Below are 20,321 nucleotides of genomic sequence, written 5' to 3'. Positions count from 1 at the left end.
TAGGTAGTTAAATTCATGAACATATGATTCACTCTGCCACTGATTAAAAGATAGATTTGATGCTTTAATTATACCTGATATAGGATACTAAATATTTTATTTATAGTTATCTGTTAGATACTCTGATTTTTTTGGTTTCATTTATTGTGTAAGCTTTATTGCATTTAGTGAACAAAGACAGCTTTGCATGTTTATAAAATATTTGGATACATTTTTTTCATCCATGAAGGTAATGTTTTTAGCCTCATTAAACTGAATTGAAATACCTCCAGTTATAATATCACTTTGGGGATATAGTGACAAAACTAGAGAGAAGATGCCATTACATGATATCTGGGGTATTAGGTACCTACTGGTGTGTAACAGATTACCCCCAAACTTAGCAGCCCAAAGCAACAAGCATGTTATTATCTCACAGTTTCTGTGGGTCAGGAATCTGGGAGGGCTTATTAGTTGGGTGGTTCTAGGTCAGGGTCTCTCATGAGGTCAGGATCTCACAAGCTGTTGATTGGGGTTGCAGTTTCTGTGGATCAGGAATCTGAGAGGGCTTATTAGTTGGATGGTTCTAGGTCAGGGTCTCATATGAGGTCAGGGTCTCACAACCTGTTGATTGGGGTTGCAGTCATCTGGGGTTAGATGATCTGCTTCTCAGCTCACTTGTGTGGTTGCTGGCGGCTATACTTCCTTGCTAGCTATTGTCTAGACACCTCATCTTCTTGCCGTGTGGGCCTTTCCATAGGCTGCCTCAGTGTCCATACAGTATGGCATCTGGCTTCCCCCAGAGCAACCATTAGAGAGAGAGAAAGAGAGAGCCCAAGATGGAAGTTGCAGTCTCCTATAACCTAATCTTAGAACTGTCATGTCATCACTTCTGCTGTATGCTATTGGAGACACTGAGTAACCCTGGGGCAGTGTGGAAGGAGACCCTACATTGGGCACCATCTTGGAAGCTGGCTCTCACACCTAGTATGTCCTATAGTATCCAGGAGACCACACAGTGGCATAAGGAACATATATTTCTAGACAAATTTCATGGATAATATTCATTTATTAAAGTAATTCATTAATGTAACTATTTATTAAGTGGTATCCTACTGACGTAAGTTAATGTTTAAATAAGAGGTAAATCATTCTAATGTAAACCTCTTTTAACCACCCTGATAGAACTAAAATCTTGTCTTGTCCCTTCCTTGCTGGCTGTTGACAAGATACCTCATCTTCTTGTCACATGGGCCTTTGATGGGGTTGATGAACTGGTCTTATTTGGATTTAGTTCTAAACTTGATTAAATTGGAGTTCAGTGGTTGCTTTCGCAGGTATTTCAATTCCTAGGTATTAAAGAATTAGAAAGGTTAGAAATACCTGCGCTAACTTAGATAATAAAAAGTCAATGCTAATTTCCGTTCCTAATGTTTCTCTTTTCTTTTTCACCTTCTCCCTGCCTTTTTAAAATTAAGGTGGTCCACTTGGCTCGGAATCTTATATACTTTGGATTTTATAGTTTCAGTGAATTACTAAGGCTAACAAGAACACTTCTGGCTATCCTCGATATTGTTCAGGCCCCCATGTCATCATATTTTGAAAGATTAAGCAAATTTCAAGATGGAGGTAAGAATTTTGGAGAAAAGTTATAACCTTTTTGGTATTCCTTTGAGGTGAGATAGAAAACAAATCTATAGAGAAGTGGTTGTTAACATGTACCTGCTAATATATGTGTGCAAATGGAATGTCATCCTGTGATAGGACTGAGTGACCAGAGGCTGGATTTACAAACATTCTTCTCTGTTTTTAATGAAAAGCTTTAAAAGACAACTTCATAAGATCAATGAATTCCACCTTCAGCAGCTCATGTTACGGTCAATCCACTAGTGAAGTATTATGTGTTAAAAAATAAAAACATCTTAATATTTGTGGTCATCCTGGTGTGTGTCATGTGCTGGCTACACTTCACAGCATGGCATAAAAAATGCAGAGAATGGGCACACTCAGGGTCACACCAGAGAAGCAGAGAGTGCAAGGCTAGCACAAGAGGCAGTACAGTAAAGTGGGCAAGAGAGCATGCGCTTTTGAGTCAGAATGCCTATGTTCAAATCCTGCCTTGACCACTTATTAACTTAGGCAAGGTACTTATCTTCTCCAAGAGTTTCTTTTCTTATCTGAGATATGATGATGAAAATACCAGTATCTTCCTCACAGTCTCCATGTGAGAATTACGTGAATGTGTACAATATATTCAAAGCACTTATAACAGTGCCCATCTCATAACTCAATAAAATTTTTTTCAGATGGTGATTGTCTTTAAGTTGGATGCTCTGAAAATACCCTGTGGTATAGAATTGTTTGCAGAATGGGTATTGAAGAGTGCATTTAAGATATACACCTGTAAGGAAGTGGGGAAGGTAGGATTGGGCAGACAGAGAAGCTGAGCCACAGTGAGGTTACGATTGAGGTCTTTGCTGATCCTACAGGGAGCTCTGGAGCTGAGTTGGCCCTTCAAAGTGGTCACAAATTAAGGCAAAGGGCCTGAGCTTTATATCCTCGCATTAGCCCGCCTTGACTGCTGGCTTCATCACAGAGGGGGTGTGTAGCCTTGGGTAAGGCAATTCCCCCTGGACAAGGGTCACTCTTAGTGAGAAGCACGGCTTCGAGAAGACAGCGGTCATCATGCCCAGCAACTGAGGAAATAGATGCCTCAGCTCTAACAGGTGATGCGGGTGGAGCACAATGTATCCACTACAGTATCCACTACAGGATCAAACAGTAAAGCCAGAAATCTAACTTTGGACATAGGGAAGAAATATCTGACTAGCAATGATAAACGAACAAGTAGCTGAAGTAATTAATTGTGATGCCTAAATCTCAATCCCTTCTACATCTGCCAAAAATCTGTACAGACCAATAAAAAGCAAAGTAAACCCCATAAATCCCTCACCTTCAGCAGAACTAGAAGACAGAGGACAGTCCGAACTTCAGTTATTATAAGTGGAAAAGCAACGTCAGTTTTTAGTGGCACTGTCTCACTGTTCCTACTGAGAGCCTCTGTGGACAGTTAGGGAGTTCTGGAAAAACCATGTGGTAGAGACAGGAAGGGATTGTGCAAAAATCACCCTTAGAATTCCTGGGCGGTCCAGTGGTTAGGACTCCTTGCTTCCGCTTCCAGGGGCCTAGGTTCAATCCCTGGTCAGGGAACTAAGATCCAGCAAGATGCATGGTGTGCCCCCAAAAAAAAAGTAAAGAAAAAAGAAAATCACACTTAGAAAAAGAAAGTCTGTCTATCCTAAGGGTGAAAATATTGAAAGAGATTCCAGGTAGATAAGAGCACTGAGTACGGAGGAAGGAACTTGAAAGTACACAGGTAGCAGTTGTGGAAAAGCTATGCTTGTAGGGATGAACAAGGTTAAAAGTAAGGAAGAGGCACCCTTTGGAGTCTTGGTGGTGAAGGCAAAAAGAAGCAAGGTGGGGAAATCTAGAATACCAGATAAAAGAAACTAACACAGTATTGTGAAGCAATTATACTCCAATAAAGATCTATTAAAAAAAAATTGAAGAAAATATAACTCTTCCTCCACTGCCCCCCAACAAAAGCCAGACTTTAAAGAAACGCACTTCATGACTCAGACAGAAGAGGGTGCTCCTGAACTGAAGATCTTGTAAACCAGCTCATGTTGTCACCTTGCCCATGAAATGCAGAAATGTAATCAATCTTCATCTCTAGGAAAGGACTGTAAGATCAAAACAGAATGCAGAATCAAAACATTTCAGTTGATGGAAATTTCTCTCTGAACATCAATCATGAAAGAGAAGAAAATTGTAACATGATACCCTAAACTGAATTAAATGTCTTCAAACATGAAACATGAATGTGTGAAATACACCTTGAATCATAAATCCAAGAACTAAGGTTAGAAATGGACCAACACAAACCAGTCGGAAATGAAAAGAAAGTTGATTGGACTCAGAAAAGAAAAAGACTTTATTATTATTATTTTTAGAAATAACAGACCAAATTACAAGATATCAAAGGAAGAATACATTTGAATGAAAGTATAGTAAGCACCATTGAAGAAAGGCAGGAGAACAGTGATGAGAATGTTAATGATTTAAAGAAACAAGTAAAAATGGTCAATGAGAAAGTGGTTGAAATGGAAGAAAGGCAAAGAAGAGCCATCATATCAATAATTGGAGTCCCTGAAAAAGAAAAACAAAACAATGGAACAGACCTGAGATTTAAAATTCCAATCCAAGAAAACATTCTGTAACTAAAAGGTAACCTGAATTCTACATGGTGAGGTTATGTAGGATGGTAATCTCCAAGACTTAAGACACAGAAAAATGAAACTATTATATACAGTATATATTCAGACACAGTGGTGAGGGGGACAGGGAAGCACTATGAAAGCAAATGGAGAAAAAAGGAAAGGAAAGATGCTTCCTGGTATGATGCTTTTTACAATACCCAGTTTACTTTACACCAGACCATTCTTTAAAAACTTAGAAATTGATTTTGACTTTTGTTCTCAGTGCTTATAGTCTGCTTTCAGAGTTATACCCTACAGAGTATTTTATTCCTCTGAAAATTTGCTGATATCCTGTACGTACTCTCCACTGTCCTGTGCGTGTCTGCCCTCTAAGACATGTTTTTTTACTCTTTTCAATATTTTGTAATTCTCATATTTTCTTATGAACTCCATTCACCTCTGGATACCTTAATCATTCTTTCAGCTATCTGAGAACAATTAATTTTTCAATAAGAATTTATTGAGCAACTATTGCATCCAGACATTATTCTAGACACTGGAAAAAAAATGATGAACAAGATAGAGTCCTTAGCCCTAGGGGGGACAGACAATTAATAAATAGGCATCATCCCTCACCTCTCCCTATTGGGGGAGACAGATAATAAACAAAGGAATATACACTGTTACATTGGATAATACTATGGGCAAAAATCAAGTAAGACAATATGGAGCATGATGGAGAAGGGAGGGGCAGTTATTTTTAGCTAGAGTGAATTTTTTTTCAATTGAAGTATAGTTGATTTACGGTGTTGTGTTAGTTTCAGGTGTACAGCAAAGTGATTCCATTATACGTACAAATATATCTATTTTTTTTTCAGATTCTTTTCCCTTATAGGTTATTGTGAAATATTGAGTATAGTTCCTTGTGGTGTATAGTAGGACCTTGTTGGTTATCTGTTTTATATATAGTAATGTGTATATGTCAATCCTAATCTTCCAATTTATCCCTTCCCCCCTTACTCCCTGGTAACCATAAGTTTATTTTCTACATCTGTAACTATTTCTGTTTGTATATAAGTTCATTTGTATCATTTTTTAAGATTCCACATATAAGTGATATCGTATGATATTTGCCTTTGCCTGACTTACTTCACTTAGTATGATAATTTTTAGGTCCATCCATATTGCTGCAAATGGCAATATTACGTTCTTCTTTATGTCTGAGTAATATTCCATTGTATATATGTACCATATCTTCTTTATCCAGTCATCTGTTGATGGACATTTAGGTTGCTTCCATGTCTTGGCTATTGTAAATAGTGCTGCTATGAACATTGGGGTGCATGTATCTTTTCGAATTATGGTTTTCTCTGGGTATATGCCCAGGAGTGGGATTGCTGGGTCATATGATAATTCTATTTTTAGTTTTTTAAGGAACCTCCATACTGTTCTCCCTAGTGGCTGTATCAATTTACATTCCCACCAACAGTGTAGGAGCGTTCCCTTTTCTCCACAGCCTCTCCAGCATTTATTATATGTAGACTTTATGATGATGGTCATTCTGACTGGTGTGAGGTGATACCTCATTGTAGTTTTGGTTTGCATTTCTAGCTAGTTTTTGTTTGCATTGAACAACCTCTCTGATGTCTGAGCAGAGGCCTACATGCATCAGGGAAGACTGCCCTGAGGCAGAGTCAGCTTGTTATGTGTGAGGAGCAGCAGGAAGGCCATTTTGGCTGAGGTAAAGTGAGGGAAGGGAGAATACAGGAGAAAAGGCTGGAGAAGCTCAGACTGTAGAGACTTGTAGACCCTTGAATTTGAATTGTGCTCTAAGTTTGATGGGCACCTTCAGAGGGTTTTGAGAAGGGATCAATATGATTTGATAACTTTGGCTGCTGTGTGGACAGTAGTGAACATGTATGTGGACATAAATGTTAGAAAGACCATAGAAAGGAGGCCATGGCAGGATTGGAAGATGGTGTTGACTAGAATAGAAGTGGTAGAAGTGGATGAATTTGGAATGGTACTGTCCTGACTCATAGGACTTGGATGTGAAATGGGAAAGAAAGAAGAGAGTCAAAGGTTATTCCTGGGTTTTGAAAGCAGTTGGATGAATGTGGTACTATTTATTGAGGTGAGAAAGACAAGCGGATAAGTGGGGTTGTAGGGACAATCAGGATTTCTATTTGGGCACATCAGGTGTGAAATGACTGTTAGGCATCCAGTTGGGGATGTTATGGTGACAGTTGGATATGTGGATGAACTTAGGGTATTGTCAGGGTAGAAATATGAACGTGAGAATTGGTGCATAGGAGACATGAATATGATCACTTAAGGAGTGATTGTTGATTGGGAAGAAATGACGTCTAAAGACTGAATCCTGGATGCACCAACATTGAACAACAACAATCCTGGATGCACCAACATTGAACAACAAGATTGAACTGCAAAAGAGACTGGGACAGAGAACCAGTGAGTAAAGAGGAAAACCAGGAGAATACGTTGTCTTGGAGGCCAAATGAAAAGTAATTGTAATTGTTTGTTGGCTTATATGATATATTTCCTAGATAGCTGCTGTTCATTGAGTACTGTATGTGCTGAGTGGTTTTCCATGGACTACTTTCCATGTAGAGTGACTTGTGCTTAGCCATGACACACAGTGTTACTCCATTAAATAAATATGAAACACCATAGTTCTATTCCAGTATAAAAGGTGATTCATGATAGTTTTTATCAGCCCATTATAATTCTCTAAGAAACTTCTTGCTGTGTTGTAAGAAATACCTGTATGTGTCCTGCATGAACCGAGGCTCAGAGGTCTCTTCCTTTTGAGACTCGACTCGTGTGGTGTGTAGAATGGTGTCTCTTTATTTGGGGAATTGCATTTTCCTAATCTGTGGAAAGGGTTTGTGGATTTTGCCTAGATTTTTGGAATTTGAAAGAATGTTTAGTAGTAAATACCCTAGAAATCTGTTATTCTGGTTCTTGGTGCATTGAAATTAATTTGAATTTAAGGACTATAGTTTAAGATCCCTTCTCTTGATATTTGCAAATCAGAGGGTAAATTATTTCTTTTATACATTCCTATTATTGCATACATAATGTAAACTGTGAGAAAATATAGTTTGTTGTTAAGCACAATTTGATAACAGTGATGATTATACTACACAAGATACCTCTGAGAGAATTTGTTATAGTGAGCTTTCTTCATTTCTCTCAACTCTAAAAGTCCTTCTCAAGGAATCATTTTTGCTTTTACTAGCACTAAATGTTTATTTAATATCATTATCTTGCATACATATGGGAGGACAATACTTTTATAGTAAAACACTCTTTAGATTTCTTTGGAGCATAACTATACTTGCAAGACAAAAAAAAAAAAGTACTATACTTTTTGTCAATGTTGCCTTGAGGTACAGTTGAAAAAGTGAATATGTGGCTTTATTTACATTATATAAAATAGAAAAGAAAGAATGTACCTCACAGGGATACATTGTTTGCTCATAAATATTGCCAGTATGTGAATGTAATGGAATTGTGCCTGGATTCCACACTGTTTTGTAAAAAAGTACCAATATAGAAAACCATAATCAGGGAGATTAATTAATTTGCCTAAGATTCATTAGTAAGTTAGTAGCATTGCTAAGAATTGAAGTGCAAGGAATTAGTCTTCCTATCTTTTGCACCACTCAATTATTTATTAGTCTGATGAACTAATATTTTAGAAAAATTGTTACTGAGGTTAGAATTTTGGTCCGTAAATTTGTTTTAAGTTAACACTTCTGTAGGGGCTCAGTCTTATAGGTATTCTTTAAGCTAAGTACACAAAATACAGAGTTGAAAATAAATTTTTAAAATAAAAAATAATAAAATTGGGTCAAAGCAACATCATGTACCTCTAGATGTGACGTACTGAGAAGGACACAACATTGCCTATTTAGTATTCCTGACAAAAATTCATAATCTCCATCTAATCATGAAGAAATATCAGACAGGTACAAATTGCGGGGGTATTTTATAGAACAACTGGCTTGAACAGTTCGAAAATGTCAGTGTTATGAAAGATAAAGTTTGAGAAACTGTTACAGAATAAAGGAGATTAAAGAGACATGACAACTAAGTATAATATGTGGTTTTGGATCAGGAAAATTATTATCTACAGAAGACATTATTGGCACAATTGGTAAAATTTGAATATGGATTGTACATTAGGTTGTAGTGTTGTATCAGATTTCCTGAATTTTATAATTGTACTGTACTGTAGTTATGTAAGAGAATGTACTTGTTTTTAGCAAATACGTGCTGAAGAATTGAGAGTTAAAAAGGTCATGATGTCTGGAACTAACTCTCAAAGAGTGCGGGAAAGGTGTGTGTGTGTGTGTGTGTGTGTGTGTGTGTATGTGTGTGTGTGTGTGTGTGTGTGTACAGAGAGAGAGAGGATGTAAATGTGGCAGAATTTGTGAATCTGGGCAGAGGGTGTTATGGGGTGTTATGGGTGTTCTTTGTACTATTCTTGTAACTCCATAAATTCGAAAGTATTTCAAAACAGAAAAATTAATGACTTAAGTAATTAGCCAAATAGGAAAATGATTTATTATATGTAAGATGACATTTCAAACTTAGAGCATTATCTTGCAACTCTTCTAGGAGATGTGTTATTATAGCTGAGTTCTATTAAGCTATAAATTCCTAAAGAAGGCCTATTAGACTCTACAAATTCTTAGCAAAATAAGCAAGAGAGGACACATTTCTGGAATTTCCAAATGTGGAGACAGGATTGTCAGGCCTGGGAAAAATTCCTGTGGTACAGGGTGAGACTGAGGCTGATGCCAGAGAGGAAATCCCAGATTACGGGAAGTACCTGGAGAAAAAAGAATTGTTATTCTAAAGGACAAGTCAGGGAGCCGTAGCAATATTGCCACAGTATAATACCCGGTGTAGCACCATCTTGGCTCTTTTATATTATAAGTGTTTTATTATATTTTCTTATTTTTAGTGAAACTTTATTTTGGCAGTCATTTGCAAAACACAATTTTTTAAAAATAGGAGGTAATTTTATAAGCACTGTTGCCAGACTGGCCAGCTCTTTCAAGTAAATGATAACAGCTTTCTTTTCTCATACTGTGTCTGGAAAATCCTGTGCAATAGAACTATGTCTTTTTTTATCCTTTTGATCGACTTACCACTTAAGAATTCTGCTCCAGCACAGTTGGGGTTGGACATTGAGAGAAGTGTGTCTGGTCATTGTTTGGCAGGTCAGACCCAGGGGAGTGGAAGAAGAGGGAGGTGTGTGGAGAAGATGAAGGCTTACGGTTCCCGGAGTTCAATTCCACGCCGGCCTCAGTGGCGCCTGTCTTAAATAGGGTGTGCACACAGCATTCGTGTGTTTTTCTGGGAAATCCTGTAGGCTTAGATGCCAGTGATTCGTGTTTGAGGCAATGGGGATGGCTGCCTTGGAAAGTGGCAATTACAGAAGTTTTCCTCTTCTGGGTCCTTGGTCGCAGTGCAGCCCTTTGCGTCACTGGGAGTCGTCCTCATCCTAGAGCTGGTTGGGAGTCTGGGTCTAGCTCCCAGGCTGTGTCTGCTCACCGTCACGGTGGCTTTTTAGTTGGCATGCTCAGCAGAAATTGATAGGTTCAGAAGCAGCTTCTCATTTTCGTGCCCTAGAGGTGGTCCATTCAGAAAATTATCCAGGCACACTCACACGGAGACAAAAGGAGCTGGCAGTGCCCTGGCCTTTACTGTAGTGAGGCAGAAGATTCTCGTCTTCAGAACTATCAACAACTTTTCATTCACTATGTACTCACTTAAGAAAAGAAATATTGTTTTCAAATAAATGTATTCACTCCCAGCAGGCTATGTTGTTCAGTCAGTGTGCTTTGCCTAATACCTATCATTTACTCTCAGTGATTTAGAATTCACAGGCACCATTCAGTGTAATTGATCTTTTGGGTCAAAGGATTATGTCACGCAGTGCTCTTCTTTGTTATGTTTAGAAGTTAAAAGCAAATGCCGTATAAACTGTATATTTTCAGTATATTTGTGAAAGTACATTTCATTTAAAAAATTATGCGTCTCTCTTTATGCTTGCTGAAGATACACAATCCAAGGATTGATACTACTACAGGCATACCTCCTTTTATTGCACTTAGCTTTATTGCGTTTCACACATATTGCGTTTTTTACAAATGGAAGGTTTGTGTCACCCCTGAGTCCAGCAAGTCTGCTGGAGCCATTTTCCCAACAGCATTTGTTCACTTTGTGTCTCTGTGTCACATTTTGGTAATTCTCACAATATTTCAAACTTTTTCATTATTAATATGTTTGTCATGATGATCTGTGATCTTTGATGTTGCTCTTGTAATTGTTTTTGGCCACCACTAGCCACGTCCACATAAGCCGGCCAACTTAATCAATAAATGTTGTGTGTGTTCTGACTGCTCCACCAACCTGCCATTCCCCATCTCTCCTTCTCTCCTTGGGCCTCCCTATTCCCTGAGACACAGCAATATTGAAATTAGGCCAGTTAATAACCATACAGTGGCCTCTATGTGTTCAAGTGAAAGGAAGAGTTGCACGTCTCTCACTTTACATCAAAAGCTAGAAATGATTAAGCTTAGTGAGGAAAGCATGTTGAAAGCCAAGATACACTAAAAGCTAGGCCTCTTGCACCAGTTAGCCAAGCAGTGAAAGCAAAAGGAAGGTTCTTGAAGGAAGTTAAAAGTGCTACTCCAGTGAACATATGAAGGGTAAGAAAGGGAAACAGCCTTATTGCTGATATGGAGAAAGTTGTAGTGATCTGGATAGAAGATCAAAGCAGCCACAACATTTCTTTAAGCCAAAGCCTAATCCAGAGCAAAACCCTAACTGTCTTCAGTTCTCTGAAGGCTGAGAGAGGTGAGGAAACCGCAGGAGACAAGTTTGAAGCTAGCAGAGGTTGGTTCATGGGGTTTAAGGGAAGAAACCATCTCCATAACATAAAAGTGCAAGGTTAAGCAGCAAGTGCTAAGGTAGAAGCTGCAGCAAATTATCCAGAAGACCTAGCTCAGATAATTCATGAAGGTGGCTACACTAAACAACAGATTTTCAGTGTAGACAAAACAGCCTTCTATTTGAAGAAGATGCCATCTAGGACTTTCATAGCTAGAGAGGAGAAGTCAATGCCTGTCTTCAAAGCTGCAAAGGACAGGCTAACTCTTGTTGGGGGCTAAAGCAGCTGGTGACTTTGAGTTGAAGCCAGTGCTCATTTACCCTTCTGAAAATCCTAGGGCCCTTCAGAATTATGCTAACTCTACTTTGCCTGTGCTCTATAAATGCAACAACAAATCCTGGATGTCAGCACATCTGCTTACAACATGGTTTACTGAATATTTTAAGCCCACTGTTGAGACCTACTGCTCAGACAAAAAGATTTCTTCCAGAATATTACTGCTCATTGACAGTGCACCTGGTCACGCAAGAGCTCTGATGGAGACATACAGCCAGATTAATGTTGTTTCCCTGCCTGCTAACACAGCATCCATTCTGCAGCCCATGGATCAGGGAATAATTTTGACTTTCAAGTCTTATTATTTAAGAAATACATTTTATAAGACTCTAGCTGGCTTAGGTAGTGATTCTTCTGATGGACCTGGGCAGAGTAAATAGAAAACCTTCTGGAAAGACTTCTCATTCTAGATGTCATTAAGAACATTTGTGATTCATGAGAAGAGGTCAAAATATCAACATTAACAGGAGTTTGGAAGAAGTTGATTCCAGCCCTCAGGGATGACTTTGAGGGGTTCAAAACTTCAGTGGAGGAAGTAACTGCAGATGTGGTATTAAGTAGCAAGAGAACTAGAATTAGAAGTGGAGCCTGAAGATGTCACTGAATTGCTATAATCTCAAGTTAAAACTTGAACAACTGAGGAGTTGTTTCTTATGAGCGAAGAAAGTGGTTTCTTGAGATGCAATCTGCTCCTGGTGAAGATGCTGTGAAGATTGTTGGGATGACAACAAAGGGTTTAGAATATTATGTAAACTGAGTTGGTAAAGCAGTGGCAGGGTTTGAGGGGATTGGCTCCACATTTGAAAGAAGTTCTACTGTGGTTAAAATACTGTCAAACAGCTACAGAGAAATTGTTCATGAAAAGAAGATCGATGCAGCAGACTTCATTGTTGTCCTATTTTGAGAAACTGCCACGGCCACCTGAACTGCCACCAAACCCCACCCTGATCAGTCAGCAGCCATCAACACTGAGGCAAGAGCCTCCACCAGCCTACAGATTATAATTCAGTGAGGGCTCAGATGATGGTTAGCATTTTTTTTTATGATTAAGGTAATTTCATTTATTCATTTATTCTTACATTTATGAATTTATCAAATGACATGTTATTGTGAATACACTCTGTGAAAAGACTCAACTATTATTAGGACAGACATGTCATGCAGTGTTTGAACATGGGTAGACACTGACCTTCTTTGACGTTAAAAGAAAATAAACTATCCAGATGGTTAGCAATTTTTAGCATTAAAATATTTTTTAAGTTAAGGTGTGTACATTGTTGTTTTTTTTTTTTTTTTACACATAATGCTGTTGTACACTTAATAGACTAAACCATGGTGTAAACATAACTTTTATATGCACTGGGAAACCAAAAAAACTTCCTGCGACTCATTTTTATTGCGATATATGATTTGCTGTGTTGGTCTGGAAATGAACCTGCAGTATCTCTGAGGTATGCCCATACTAATGTGATTAATTAAGATCACTTATTACAGGTGCGTGGGTGTATTTTGTTCTACTAGAGAGTCATTTAAATGGTTGGGACAAATGTGAATCCTACTTATACATTCTCCTAAGAGCAACATAACGTGTTAACTCGGAAAGGTGAGAGTATCATCTCCTTTTGAGCAGAGTATAGAACTTGACACAGTCTGGAAATGGTTTAAGTCTAATTTGTTATTTAGTTATCCTGTCAATATCCTTTCATTTATCTGTTTGTTGTTTGAATGGAACTGGGGTTCAAATTTAAACCTCCAAAATGGAGCAATACAGTCTAACCATTGAGTAAGACTTGGGCTCATTTGGGTGTCTAGGTCACTATGTCATTTCTTCTCACAATTGCCCCCCAACCCTTGAACTCACCGGTTTGAAAAGACAATAGATCAGAAAACTGCCAAAATGTCAAATAGAGCCGAATAGTTTCCTTTCATCTTCTACCATTTTGCTTTTTCACAGCTCCAAGTTCTTGGGAGTTTCTGTAGTCAAGCCCTGAAAGGTTGGCCTGTTCCCAGTCGGTAACCAAATAATCTTTTTTTTTTGGCATATATGTTATAATATTGAAAAAAGGAAATCACCAAAAAAAAAAATCGATGGAAATTCCATTTACTTTTAGGATTTCCTTTCCTTTGAGGTTTCAGGGTGGGAGCTGAAGTGCCTTTGGTCTTAGAGAATAAAATACAGGTAACCACAGCAGCCTGAAATTATCCTCCTGCCCTAAAAGGATTCCAGCTGCACTGGTGACTCACGTAGCCCTATGGGCCCAACCCAGGGTAAGGAAGAGATAAGGAGGGAGGGTAGTAGAGGCACCTTGGATACACAAATGTCCAGTAGTACCCCTTGCCCCAGAAGATCGGGGGAGGAGAATGAAGGCGTGCTACCTCCCCATCTAGTGGCAAAGAACCAGCTGCTTCTTCAATTTAACTTTTTTTTTTTTTTTTTGCCTTGGCTGGGACTTCACATGATCCACCTTGAAATGCTTTTCCTGGCAGCATAGTTGCTTTTTAAAAGGAGAAGGGAAATTGAGATGGGAGGTGGAGCAGAGACATTTTTTAATAGTGTTATATGGGTGGGAAAGGAAGAAAATATTTGCAGCAAAAAGTCTGCCAGAAAATAGTTTCTTCCTTTATAAAATCAGGAGGTTAATCTAAATGTGATCTTTGCAGTCTCTTTCAGTTCAAAACTGGGATCCTTCGAAGATTAGTATGTAATTCTCATTCGCTCACTCAATGGTGTTCTTTTTAATGTGTGTTGCAAAACACTCCTTTTAGCAAATATCCATGAAGCATGACTCCTGGTTAAGAGCTGTGATTGCTGTTTGTAAAGACACCAGCTACAATGCCTTGAAACCAGGAGCCTTAGTTCACTTAAAATATCGAGTATCCAAAAAAGCAAGCAAGTAAGCAAGCAAGAAAGGCTTACCTGTGTGCAAGTTGGGACTCCGAGGACGTGTATATGTGGAGATGGAGGATGAGAAAGAACAGAAATGAGGCTTAGTACAGTGACCATCACCGAACAGCAGGTAGCAAAGGTCCAGGCAGCTTCATTTTAAGGACTCTCTCTAATGTCCCTTCAGCCCCTGTCAATGTTTCATCAGACTGAGCTCCTTCCAGGTCGGTATAAAGGGCATAAGTTCACAGCACAGCTCACAGTGCTCAGAACTGTCAGGCAGGTTGGCTTGCCGGAGGAAGATGCCACAGTGACCAGTCATCATTTGAACATCTCTTTCCTGGACTTCGGGACTTAATTTTTCTCACCACCATTCTGCCCCTCGCGATGCTTCTTTTAGATGGTCCTGCCTCATCTCTGCTTCCAGCCTGTCCCTTGCCTTCAGGCAGATCTGTCTCATCCGCTCTGGGTCTCATTCTTCACACCTGCTTGCTCCCGTCTGCTTCTTCTCCCTTCTGCCCACACCTTCTCCCCATCCACATCATATGCTCCTAGTAAAGGGAGCTGGAGCCTCAAAGAGGCGGCAGGGACACGTGCGCAATCCTATCCACAGTGATGGGTTTCTCTTGTCCTCTGTGTGTGTGCCCTGTGTCCGATGAGTGTTTTGTCCTCATCACGCCTGGAGAGTCTTCTCCTGACAACAACTGCCCAGGAGCTCTGGAGGTCCTTAGTGCAGGTTGTGTTCCCCAGGAAGCAGACTCTGAACAGAGATTAGCACGCAGGAGGCTTATTAGGGAGAGCTCTTAGCATCAACCCTGGTGGAATGGAAGGGAAAGAAGCGGGCCTGGGCCAAGCGAGAAATTGGGTTGTGTTGCGGTCTTGGTGGGGAGCCTCTGGGTGGTCTGAGATTGGGATGTCCTTTCAGAGTTCCCTCTCATTGGAGTGAGGGGGCTGAGTTTTCATGCCGCCCTGGAATGGGGTGTGGTCTTGCTTGAGGCAGCTGTTTTCAGACCAGCCGATCCCCAGAGGGCTGACTTTTGAGGGCTGTCCCCCAAGTGGCACTCCCAGCAGCTGAGGCAATAGTCCTTCATTCCTGAAAGGGAATCTGGGCAGGACCGTCACAGCATCCACCACAGATATTTTCCAGAAAAGTACCGTGATTGGAAAAACGTTAGGTCAAGATTAAGATCTCATAGGAAATACAGATTAGGAAGAAAAATACAAATGATTCAGATCTTACAGAAGGTAGAGGTTAGGGAGACAAATAAAAACAACATTAAGACATTTAAATGCACAACAAAGTTCTAGATATGAAAAAAATTTCTAGAGGCTACCTACTTCCAAATGCCCCAGAATCACTGGCATCAGAAATCTACTCCGGGCAGCAAGTGTTTTATGGAATCCTTTTCTTCGGATGTGAAGGAAGATTTCTGTGATATTCTGATCTTCTGAGTCTGGTTCTCCTACCAGCTTTGTGCTGTGCTGACTGTACCTCTAAGTCCTTTCTGGCTTAATGTATAGTGTCTTTTACACTTTTATTATATAGTTTTTTCCTCCTTAAGCTTTTAGAAGTTTTAGAAAAAGTGCCTATAACTGTCAGGTTTTCTCTTAGTTATCAAAGGTGCCTGGGAGGACTTGTTTTCCCCCTCTTGGCTTAGTCTTCTCTCTCTATATCAAGAGGTTCTCAAACACATGATCTACGCTAGATCACGTCCCTTTAAAAAATCAAATGAAGGTATAAAAATAGGCAGAGAATAACTATGTAATATGTCTATTATATAGTTAACAGTGAGTGTCCACCATTTGCCAGGCCACACATTTGACAGAGGATTACTTCACAAGGGAATCTAGTATTTATATTTAACGCCTATCACACATCAAAATCTTGCATATTTTTATCTGTAATCCTTCTCACAATCCAGCAAGTTGGTATTATGGTCACATTTTGCCCAGGAAATGTGCTCTTACAGAGGGTAAATACTTGCCCTGAGACCATACAGCCTGTAGCTTGCTGAGCCAAATTTTGAATTCAGCTTTCTTTTTCTTTTTCTCTTTCTCTAGTTCTTCACAAAAACCAAAAGCCCTGCCACGGATGTGCTTTCTGCTGTTACACTACTTTCTGTACAGATGACTTCTTCGTCTGCAGGGACTCTGCTTTCTACTTTTTCCAAGTTTCCCAAGAAACTTTAACACGAAACAGTGGGTGTTTATTAAAGAGTTTTGATTTAACTTGAGGTGATTTCACAAGTCAGATCCAAAAAAAAAAAAAATTAAGCCAAGAATCTCGCCTTCATGAACCGTTGTTGGGATTGTCTCAGCAACAAAGTTTGAAACACAAGTCTTAAAACTGTTACCACTTAAATATCTTGAAGTTGGATGTTCCTTTTCACTCCCTGCTGGTCTCCCTGACTCTGTTTTTGGCTTTTTCTCCACATTCCCACGTAAGGATCCTTCTGAATCACATACTCTACCTCCTACTAGTGGTCATCATCTCTTAGAGAGTAACAACCCAGTTCCCTAAGTTGGTGCCCACAGGTCTTCATAATCTGCATTAGACGTCTCTAGTTCTGTCTCTTGCTGTTTCCCCAGTAATATGAAACAATTTTATCCTCTAGGACACCTTGCTATGAGCTACTTCTGTATTTCATATATACTTTCATAACTCACTTATCACTAGGATGAATTTATGTGCCATGCCTTATATAAATATGCATGCATTTGAAGGACAAAAATATTTAGAGACCCTAATATTCCAAATATATGTTGGTGACTTTTTCTTGTTGGTGTTGAAATTTTTTATGTCTGTTTTTCCTAGTAGACTTACGAAAGGCTCCATGACTCTTAGAATTACTACCTAGAAAGTTCAATAATAAAGATTCAAATTTATTGACTGAGAGAGCCAGAAGTGGGGAGAAAAGCTATGAAAATACATTCTGTTTCTGGTTCCGTAGCTGACTTGTACCATGCCTAACATAACATGCATACTTGGCTTTCAAAAATATTTACTGAGTGGCATACATTTGATGAATGTATGTAACCTACATGTTTTATATAAATATGTATTTGAATGATAAAAATATTTTCTAGATCATGACATCTCAGATTTATAATTGTTTTTCTTTTATTGCTTATGAACTTTTAATTTGGCTTTCGAAACTTCCAATGAATGGGAGATAACATGACAAATGCCAGTTCATGTTAAAATACTTCCTGGTATTTTGTTTCTACAATTTTAGTGATTAATGTTATACCTTTTCGTGATCTCTGCACCATCTCTTTTTTATAATTGATGTATAGTTGATTTACAGTGTTTTGTTAGGTTCTGGTGTACAGCAAAGTGATTCAGTTATAAATGTGTATATATATATATATATATATATACACACACACACACACACACACACACCCCACATATATGTAATATATTCTTTTTTATATTCTTTTCCATTATGGTTTATTACAGGTAGATATTGAATATAATTAGTTCCCTGTTCTACACAGTAGGAACTTGTTGTTTATCTGCTTTATATATAATAGTTTGCATCTACTAATCCCAAACTCCTAATTTATCCCTCCTTCCCCGACCCTGGCTTTCCCCTTTGGTAACCATAAGTTTGTTTTCTATGTCTGTGAGTCTGTTTCAGTTTTGTAAATAAATTCATTTGTATCATATTTTAGATTCCACATATAAGTGATATTATATGGTATTTGTCTTTCTCCTTCTGACTTACTTCACTTAGTACGATAATCTCTAGGTCCATCCACACTGATGCAAATGGCATTATTTCATTCTTTTTTTATGGCTGAGTAGTATTCCATTGCATATATATATACCACATCTTTTTTATCCACTCGTCTGTGAGCATTTAGATTTGGTGCACCATCTTAACAGAATAATATGGTTCAAATATTCCCTTGCTAACTGTGTAGGTTGATAAATTTCAGGAGGATTTAATGGGTATAATGCATGCATAATTTCCATATTACACTAAGTCAGGAAACAACTCTATATAACTTCCTTCTAGTTCTCTCAGTCAGGGGTTGCTCACATAAATTTATGATACATAAAAATATTTTTGTTATACTTTGTAATTAATTTAACTCAGTAGAGGCAGAAGACTCTGTAGGTTCATCTGTATTTCTCTGGGATGTATTGGAAACAAAGGCATTGTCTGTAGTACTTTGGGTTTTGGTTTCCCAAAGGTATCAGCCACACAATGGATGAAGCACCTTCCACAGTTTAGTGTGGAGTTTATTCTTATTCTCTAAGCTATAAAGTGACTCCGAAACCTCTGGAATTCTGTAGGAGTGGTGTAAATGATTCCTGGCAGCCAGGAAGAGCTACTGACATTGCCAAATTGAGTTAATAGGAGAATCAATACCTAGATGACCTCACAAATAATGAGAATGACTAAAGAGGACCAGGTTGTCCTCACCTTCTTTCTACTCAGTTATTTCCTCCAATTGTAAATACTGTTTGACCCTCAGAATCTAATGCCTCAAGGTGTTAATACACTGGGGTAGGTTCCTCAGTTCCCTCAATTTCTGGTCAAGAGCATCCACCAGTGAACTACAGTAAGGCACCTTATTGGAACCTAATCATAGATTTGTAGAACATTAGCACGTAAAGGGACTGTAGAAATCGTTTATATGAACTTCAGAACTTCATAGTACCTGTAGCAAATGGTCATCTAGGATCTCTTGGAACACCTGAGTGACCAAGATTTTACTGCTGCAAAAGGTAGGTCTTTCTTATTTACAACAGCTCCAAATATTGTCTCTTTTGTTAGGTTATCCTAAATATACCTCCCTCTCACTTCCAACAAGCAGCCCTACTTTTGTTCCCTGGAGCCATGTGGAAATCTAGCCTCACTTTCACATATCAGTTCTTTCTGTGTTTGCAGATGGCTGGCATGTCACCTGAATATCTCCTCCTCCCTGTGTCATCACCAGCAGTTTCTTTAACAGTTCCTCTTATGATTCTAATATTTTTGATCACTGGTTTGGCAAGAACAGTTATTTTCTCATTCATAATGAACACTTTACTTTTGTAATACAGTCTAGATGAAAATGAGTGTTTTTGGTAATGATGACATAGTATTGATTTCTACTGAGCTTGAATGAAACTAAAGTTCTAGTTTGTGCTCTGTTAACATCACATTTTCCCATCACATACTTGAGTTGGTTTTATTTGGACCTAAATGGCAGGGCATTTTATATTTTGATTTTACTTTGTTGGACTTAACCCATTAGTTTTCTTTTGTTAATGCATTGATTGATTTGCACATATTGAGCCATCCTTGTGAACTTGGGATGAATCCCACTTGGTCGTGGCCTATGATCTTTTTTATGTATTGTTGGATTCGGTTTGCTAATATTTTGTTGAGAATTTTTGCATCTATATTCATCAAACATATTGGCCTTTAATTTTCTTTTTTGGTGGTGTCTTTGGTTTTGGTATCAGGGTGATGGTGGCTTCATAGAATGTCTTTGGGAGTCTTCCCTCCTCTTCAATCTTTTGGAAGAATTTGAGAAGGCTCAGTATAAGTTCTTCTTTGTATGTTTGGTAGAATTCGCCTGTGAAGCCATCTGGTCCTAGACTTTTGTTTGTAGGGAGTTTTTTTTTTTTTAATTACAGATTCTATTTCACTTCTAGTGATCGGTCTGTTCAAATCATCTATTTCTTCTTGATTCAATTTTGATGGGCTGTATGTTTCTAGAAAGTTGTCCGTTTCTTCTAGGTTGTCAAATTTGTTGGCATATAATTAATTGTTCATAGTATTCTCTTATGGTTTTCTGTATTTCTGCAGTTTCAACTGAGATTTCTCCTTTTTCATTTCTTATTTTGTTTATTTGGGTCCTCTCTCTTTTCTTCTTGGTGAGCCTGGCCAGAGGTTGATCAATTTTGTTTACCCTTTCAAAGAACCAGCTC

General features: G+C 38.6%; 1 protein-coding gene across 4 annotated transcripts in view; it reads left to right on the top strand.

Moving 5' to 3' along the window:
- The window catches only part of ITPR2 (inositol 1,4,5-trisphosphate receptor type 2), a 519,313-nt gene that overhangs the window by 176,327 nt on the left and 322,665 nt on the right, over positions 1 to 20,321 (top strand). For 2 of the 4 annotated variants that reach the window (XM_082352040.1, XM_082352043.1), the window contains exons 21-22: positions 1,458 to 1,608; positions 16,451 to 16,588. In XM_082352040.1, coding sequence (XP_082208166.1) covers positions 1,458 to 1,608; positions 16,451 to 16,588 — 289 coding nt within the window. The remainder of the gene's footprint in view (positions 1 to 1,457; positions 1,609 to 16,450; positions 16,589 to 20,321) is intronic. The other 2 variants (XM_082352042.1, XM_082352041.1) reach the window with 1 other exon arrangement.

Source organism: Balaenoptera borealis (genome assembly GCF_965194805.1).
Source record: "Balaenoptera borealis genome assembly, chromosome: 13".
Lineage (NCBI taxonomy): Eukaryota > Metazoa > Chordata > Mammalia > Artiodactyla > Balaenopteridae > Balaenoptera > Balaenoptera borealis.
Note: the sequence above shows the minus strand (reverse complement) of the source record. Positions and strands in the feature narration are given on the sequence as shown.